At 32.8% G+C, this 8,451-nt stretch overlaps 2 protein-coding genes across 2 annotated transcripts; one reads left to right on the top strand and one right to left on the bottom strand.

Annotated features, from left to right (window-relative positions):
• Nucleotides 1–1,658: 1,658 nt before the first annotated feature.
• HELRODRAFT_81723 (hypothetical protein) lies at nt 1,659–3,108 on the top strand (the record flags this gene model as incomplete). Its single annotated transcript, XM_009022205.1, has 2 exons — nt 1,659–1,742; nt 2,881–3,108. Coding segments are annotated over 2 exons (312 nt in total), but the record flags the coding sequence as incomplete, so codon positions are not given.
• A 5,040-nt stretch (nt 3,109–8,148) lies between these two features.
• HELRODRAFT_81859 (hypothetical protein) lies at nt 8,149–8,340 on the bottom strand (the record flags this gene model as incomplete). The annotated part of the gene is made up of 1 exon (XM_009022204.1): nt 8,149–8,340. A coding segment is annotated over one exon (192 nt), but the record flags the coding sequence as incomplete, so codon positions are not given.
• Between the last annotated feature and the right edge of the window lie 111 nt (nt 8,341–8,451).

Here is an 8,451-nt window from a genome sequence, read left to right as displayed (position 1 = left end):
AATGGAATCGACAGTTATAATTATAATTGCAACAACAGAGAGAACATCATCAACAATGATATAGATAATAACAAGGAAAGAAGAAGATGATGATGAAGAAGAAGAGGAAGAAGAAGATGATGACGAAGAAGAAAAAGAGGAAGAAGAGGAAACACACAAAACCACGCCCCGTCACGCGGGCGCTGTGACAGCTGACACCGATGAAAAATGCACGTCAACCTGCTTTGAGGTCAAAGCGACAACTTCACACACGTACACATTTATCATCATCATCGTCGTCATCATCATCATGATTATTGTTAATAATTTATTAATTAATTATGACTTATTATATATTTAAAATATTATTATTAAATTTTTTCCGTACTATGAACCTTAGACATCTTATTCATCTCATTTATCAACTACATCTACAGCCAAGAGGCGGAGGAAAGAAATGTCTTGGGGCCGTAATTTTGTGAGGCCCTCAAGGTTTGGGACCTGCCCTTGTCACTAATTCATATTTTTGTTGTTGAATATTATCATTTTCATTAGACAGTTTATCGTTATGAGGTCATTTTCATGCTGTAAGAATTAATCAGTCTCAAATACAAATACTACCTTACCAGTTTTGTTTGAAAAATGTCAATTTATATTAACAAAACTTTATTAAAAAAAGTAAAAATCTAAGTATGAGTCTGTACTTGGCCAAAATTTTAAGTATTCAAAATATACGAAATACCACATATATAAAAAGTTATAATAAATAATTTTAAAATAACTTTATCTTTCCATAAACTTCTGTTCTTTGTGCTAAGCCATTTAAAATTTAAAAGTGATTAATAACCATTCGTAGAAATATTTATGGAATGCGAAACTTGATTTTAATTTTGGTTCAACTTCATTTTATTTAATTTATCGCAAATTTTTAAAATAAATTTTAAATTAAATTTCTCAAGTTGACGTTTCATCAAATCAGCGTGTCACTCTTTCAAGTCGTTCGTATCTTGTTCCTTGTTTTACCTGGGAATCAGGAAATAATTAATTTAATTTAAATTTTAAATGTAATCCTAATCACCTAATCATCCTAATGTAAATAAAAGGAAAAAAAAATTTTTTTTAATTTTCTCTCTTTTTATAAAAAATCATATGTTTATTTATTGTAATTTAGAATGATTGATTTATTTTTATTTATACTGCAAAACCTTCAACTTCAACAATCACTTTGACATACTTCTTACTCAACTTAAAAGTTACTTATTAAATTAATTAACTAATTGAAAAAACATTTTTTTTAGAAATGAGCAACACCAGTGGTTTGGGGAAAGAAAAAAGAAGATAATAATAATAATTTAATAATAAAAATGATAATAATAGTATTATTTTTAGCAAAAAGATAATATGACTTCTGTCACCGGGGTATATTGTATTCAATTATTTTGTTGTTGTTGTTTTTGTTGTTGGCAAACCACATACAGACACACATATGTATATACTTATATACATATGCACATATGGTATTGAAATTGAATTTGTATTACAATTAGATTGATATGGTTGAGAATTAATTTAAAATTGATATCACAGAAAATAATTTAAAAAAATGAATTTAAATTCTAAATCAGAAAAATCTAGGTGAAGTAGCAGGACAACAAGCACCTCAATTGCTACTACAACCATTACATGATGCATGTTTGAAAGGTGATTTGAATGCAGTCAAAGAGATTATAAATGATGGCGCTAGTCTTAATGAGAGAGATGAAGTTAGATAATCCTTTCATTCATTTATTTATTCATTTATTTATTTGTTCTTTCATTCGTTCGTTCGTTTATGCATTCATTTGTTCATTAATTCATCATTCATTCATCATTCATTCATTCATTTCTTTTTTGTTAGTGCATTGTTCATTTGTTTCCAACCAACCAGCTGGGATACACGTCTCTGCAGATAGCCTCCGCGCAAGGGCACCTCGAGATTGTTAGAGAACTTTTGAAGTTCAAGGCCACCGAGGTCGACACGCGAGATTACATTGTATGTGATGACGGTGATGATGATAATCAATAATAATAATAATAATAATAATAATAATAATAATAATAATAATAATAATATGATCATTATCAGCACGGAAACACGAGTTGCCACGAATCTGCCTGGAAGGGATACAGTAGGTCGCTGACTGAACTGATCAAGTGCGGTGCAGACGTCAACCTCGTTAACCACGTTAATGATGATGATGATGATGATGGCGACGATGATGATGATGGTGACGATGATGATGATGATGATGGTGACGATGATGATGATGGTGACGATGATGATGATGGTGACGATGATGATGATGGTGACGATGATGATGATGATGATGGTGACGATGATGATGATGATGGCGACGACGATGATGATGATGATGTTGGCGATCGTCGGTTGATTATGACTACAATACAACACAACATCACATGCACACGCACGCACGCACAACAGAACAACTTCACAGCACTGCACATGGCAGCACAGAATGGTCACAATGAGTCCGCACGTATCTTGCTCTATGCCGGCTCTGACCCTGACGTTCAAAATGCCGTTTGTATTGAAAAATGAAGCAATGAATGAATGAATGAATAGAGGATTGAATGAGAGAATGGATGATTGAATGAATGAACGGGTGAATGGATAGATGAATGAGCAATTGGATGGATAGATGAAGAAATGAAAAACGAATGAGTGAGAAAAAGAGAACGAGAAATTTCATTCATTTTGCTTTGTTTCATAATTAGTTCACAAAAATTTAAAAAAATTCTTAACCATTATCCACTAAACTTTTCAAACACTGATTCACGGTGATCCACCTATCTCTCACCCACCAACCAACCCACCTCAAAACAAAAACACTAAATAAGTATGGCGACACGGCTATGCACACTTCCTGTCGATACGGACACGCCGGAGTTACGAGAATTCTGATCAGCGCACGGGGGAATGGGAATGTCCAAAATAAAAATGGCGACACGCCTCTGCACATCGCCGTTTCCTTGAAGCTGAGGAAAATCACTAATCTACTGATCAGGGCCGGCGTTAATATTAGCACTCTAAATTACGTTAGTGTAGTTGGTTGGTTGGTTGGTTGATCGATTGGTTGGTTGATTGGTTGGTTGATTGGTTGGTTGGTTGGCTGGCTTGCTTGATTGATTGTTTTCAATATTTTTCCTGTTAGCAAAGAGAAAACGCCTTGGACATAGCGAGGAGAAAAAATTATGAAGAGATCGTCAACGTGCTGACTGAAAATTTGAGAATTATGGTTGGTTGATTGATTGATTGATTGATCGATCGATTGATCGATTGATTAGCTAATGGTGATTTAATTTTTTTTGAAACAGCACTTGAATAACTTGAAGCAGCAGCAACAACTGCACCAACAACAGCCACAGCAACAGCCACAGCCACAACAGCCACAACAAACTACCACAAAATCAATAACAATTGCTGCTGATTCTGACGGCAAAGATGCAACAGCTAAAACTAAATCTAAAAATAAATGGCTCTGGTTTATTAAGAAAGGCAAAGTTTGTGTTAATTTTTATTTAATTCATACATTCATTCTTTCTTATTCGCTCACACGTTCATTCATTCATTCATTCATTCATTCATTCATTCATTCATTCATTCATTCATTCACTCATTCATTCACTCATGTTTTAATCTTTTCAAATCAATCACATCAATTCTATACTTTTTAATTAATTCATTCATTTGTTTATTCTTTTATATTTATTTACTCGTTCGTTCGTTCGTTCATTTTTTTCATTCATTCAGCTATTCCATTGATAATCAATCGATCGATCAATCAACCGATCGATCAATCAGTCAATCAATCAATCGATCAATCAATCAATTAATCGATCAATCAATTATCCATTCATCTCCTTGACAGAAATCTCAACAACAACAACAGCAGCAGCAAAGCATCACCACCACAACTACCACCAACAACAACAACATTGGCAATGTATCTTTATCGTTACCAACATCGCCTGAGAAGCGAAAACACGGCGACAACAACATCAACAACAACAACAACATCAACAACAATAATGATAATATTGTCAGTAGCTTAGCTGTTCTTAATCCAAAAAATGTTTTACAAAGTTTTCAGCAACATCAACAACAACATCAACATCACCTAAATTGCTACAACTCCAACAACACCAACAACATCAACAACAACAGCGTTACAGAATTTAGTAGCAAAGACATCAACCCATTATTCTCTTCTTACAACATTATGTACGTATTTATGACACGTCAACACCAATCACCATTGCTCTCTTTCATCTTCTTCGTCATCACTATCACTATCATCATCATCATCATCATTATAATTTTTGTTATTATTATTATTGTTGTTGTTAATGTTGATGATGCTGATTAAAATGAGATAGCTCGAGATTGTGAGGGTGGCGATAATTTTGTACTAACCCTTACCCTGACCTTACTGCTACTGCTACTACCACTACTACTACAACAACTACTACAACAACTACTACAACAACTACTACTACTACTATTACTGCTACTACCACCACTAATACTACTACTACTACTACTACTAATACTACTACTACTGCTACTACCACTACTACTACTACTACTACTACTAACAATAATAATAAAAACAGTAATATTAATATTTTCAGACCTCAAGACAGATTCATATGTCCTCCAGGCGTTCAGTATTATAGAGACCTCGCTGGGAACATCAGACAGGTAGCCATAGTAATAATAATATTAATAATAATAATACCAATAATGATAATAATGATAATAATAATAATAACGATAGCAATGTCTTGATGTTGGTAATGATGATGTTGATATTGCAGGGTCCTGTGAGCGTAGTGCCACAGCCACCACCACCATCTCATCATCATCATCAACAACATCCTCATCCATCCAACAACGCGTGTAACAACATCAACAACAACATCAATAATAATAATAATAGTTTGGGATTTTCCAACTACGATACTATGCCAGCTGTTTCTTGGAATTTCCAGACTTTTCACAGCTACAATGATCAGCAGCAGCAGCAGCAGCAGTGCACTCCTATGGGCTTTTCCAACTTTCCAAATTCAGTTTCAGTGTTAGGACAGCCGCAATTTCTTCATAATCAGCCATCTTTGTTTAATTATCAGCCTCAACAGCATCATCATCAGAGATATAATTGTGGAGCTGTTAACCCGATCCTACCAAATTACTTCGGCACGTCATCTCATTTACAAGCACATCACTACATTAATCCGAATTCTCAACATCAGCCCACGTGTTGTTACTCCAATTACCCTAATTCTAGGCAGCCCTCATTGTCCGGGGCATCGAGAAAAAGCCGGGGGGTGACGAGGGATGTTCCTATCGATGCTGCAATGTTTCGGTCAAAATCAGACGACACGCTATCAACTGTCACGAGTAAGCCTGGCCACGAGACTAAGCATAACATCAAAGAATCTAAAAATTGTGCCAGAAATAGGACCGGAAATTGTGACAAACAGCAGGGTACTAAAAATCCAGCGTTTATTAAAAGCAATGGCAGTAATAATAAATATGCTTCTTGCAAAAGTGTCAAAAGTAAAATGCGTGGCGGTAAGAATTGCAAAACGAAAGATGAATATCTGGCAGCATCGAGCGATTCTAGTTCGAGTAGCGTCGTCAGGAAGAGAACGACGTATATCCCTAAAACAGCCAGCAAAAATTATGACGTCATTGTCACTAATAAAAATGATGATGCTGGATGTAGCGTGGGCAGATTAGAAATTAGTCAAAAAAATATCAACGATGATAGTAATCCCGATTCCGGGTTCGGAGATGACCATAGAAAATTTAAAGAACCTTTGCAACAACTACATCAACAGCAACTACTACAACTACTACAACAGCAGCAACCACAACAACTAAAACAACAACAACAACATCAATACAGCACCATTGCTGACATAAAGAAGGACGGCTCCAAATGTAACACGGCAATTTCGAAGAGCAATGCCAACATCAATCATAATAATAATATTAATCATAATAATAATATTAGTAATAATAATAATAATAATATTAGTAATAATAATAATAATAATAATAATAATAATAATAATAATAATAATAATGGTACTACTACTACTTCTTCTACTACTACTACTACTGGCAGTGGTAATAATTCTAAGCATAATAGCAAAAACAATAGCGCCAATAGCATCAATGATAGTAACGGTACGATCAACAACAGCGGCAGCAATCAAATCAACAGTTTTGAAGCCAACGTCATCACTGCTGCCACTGCAACTGCTGCTGCTACTACTACTACTACATCTAATAATAATAATAATAATAATAATAATAATAATAATAATAATAATAATAATAGCACTGGTGATGGTAGCAATGTAATGATGAATAGCTGCAGCATCTCAACAGACGATAATTCGTCGTCCGCTGTTTCTGACACTGATAGCGTTGCTTCACTGTCATGCCACTCACTTTGATACTACTCTCTTTCTCTCTCTCTCTCTCTCTAATTAATTCTAATTCTCTTTTAATTTTTCTTACTCCCATAATCTTTCTCTCTCTCTTTCTCTCTCGTTTACTTCTTCTATTAAGTTGTTTCTTCATCTTTTCTTCTCTCTCTTCCTATATATATACACACACACACCACACACACACCCACATATATATATATATTAATGTTAAAAGTGAACAGCTTATATTTCTAACTTCATATTGTGAAATGGTAATGAAGGTGGAGTTTCTTCTCTTCCATACAGATGCAAACTTTTTAACCCTTCAGTTTTTTGTCCTTGTTTGCCTTTTTGTTCTTTGTTTTTATTCTTTCCCTAATTTTTCGTAAAAAACATTCAGTTTTATGATTTAATTGCCGTTGTGTATATATATATATATATATATATATATATTGGTAATAATGAATAATAATTTTAAAATTCATTTTATTACTTAAAGTACGTTTCAATAATATTATGTTATACTCGTTCTTAGTCAAATATATTTATAAAATACTATATAAATGTTGCCTTTTTACGTGTATAACTTACCCAAGAAAGAAAGAGCCAGAGAAAATGCATCTTATATGTGTAGTGTCATATTTAAGAGCTAGATTTTATTATATATAGATATATATTTATGTATATTGTATGTATTTATGTGTATGTATATATATATATATATATATGCCATATTTTTAAATATATTTTTTATATTTATGTGTATGTATTTGAATAATTATGTATTTATGAAATGTATTTTTACTCTGTATTGACATTGTGTAGTATTTATATATAGTCCATGTAGTCATTCATTCGTTTATTCATTCATTCGCTCATTCATTCATTCATTTGCTCATTCATTCATTCGCTCATTCATTCAAAAATATAAAAGCAATGTTTTAATCATAATGAATTTCTTTTAAGTATATATATATATTTTACAAATTTTATTAATTTTAATTTGACAAAACGAGATGAAATATAAAAGGTGAGAAAAGTCTGTCTCTTTTAACTTTTTGGAAGATTTTTCAGTAAATGAATGAAATATAAAAGGTGAGAAAAGTCTGTCTCTTTTAACTTTTTGGAAGATTTTTCAGTAAATGAATGAAACCATTCATTTATTCATTCGTTCGTTCATTCATCCACACATTCATTCACTCATTCATTCATTGATAAAATTCACTTGTGAAATTAATTGGTTCGGTCAACCAATAACCAATCAATCAGTCAATCATTCATTCTTTCGTTCATAATTTCAATCAATCAAGTAATTTATAATTATAATTATTAATTATTATTATTATTATTTGTGGCATGGTTGTTCAACGTCTCCACAATTTCTCTACTCAACGGCTGGTTCTCATCAATTTTCTTGCATATGTTCTTGTACTAGGAGAAGTTAATTATAAACATTATCATAAAAATATTATTATTAAGTAAAATATATTAACATAAATCTATAATATAGATTATTATAGATAAATTATATTTATATTTGTTTTAATTATTAAAGGTTCAATTCCTATTAGATTAAAATTTGTTTAGGAGATGTATTAACTATGGAAACCAAAAACAAAACAAAATAAAGCAATAACAAAAACAATAATATTAACTATAATATATTTAATAATAACAATAAATAACCATTTCAAGTTCCTTCTTCAAAATAATAATAGCCTTTTCCCTACTAGCCACTAACTCTTCCAGGTACTGGTACCTCAGTTTTTTCCGGGCCCTACACTCCCTGGCTGACTGTTGACTTCTCTCTAATTTCATCCTCACGTCAAGTTTTGCCGGTTTTCTACCTCTCTTTCCCACTCCCCCAGTTCCTGATCCTGATGACGTTTGTCTGTTTTGCTGTTCGTGTGATGATGATGATGATCCCGAGTTTTGCAGTCTGTTGGCTGTTGATGATTTTGAGGATGC

Source organism: Helobdella robusta, assembly GCF_000326865.2.
Source record: "Helobdella robusta unplaced genomic scaffold HELROscaffold_31, whole genome shotgun sequence".
NCBI lineage: Eukaryota > Metazoa > Annelida > Clitellata > Rhynchobdellida > Glossiphoniidae > Helobdella > Helobdella robusta.
Note: the sequence above shows the minus strand (reverse complement) of the source record. Positions and strands in the feature narration are given on the sequence as shown.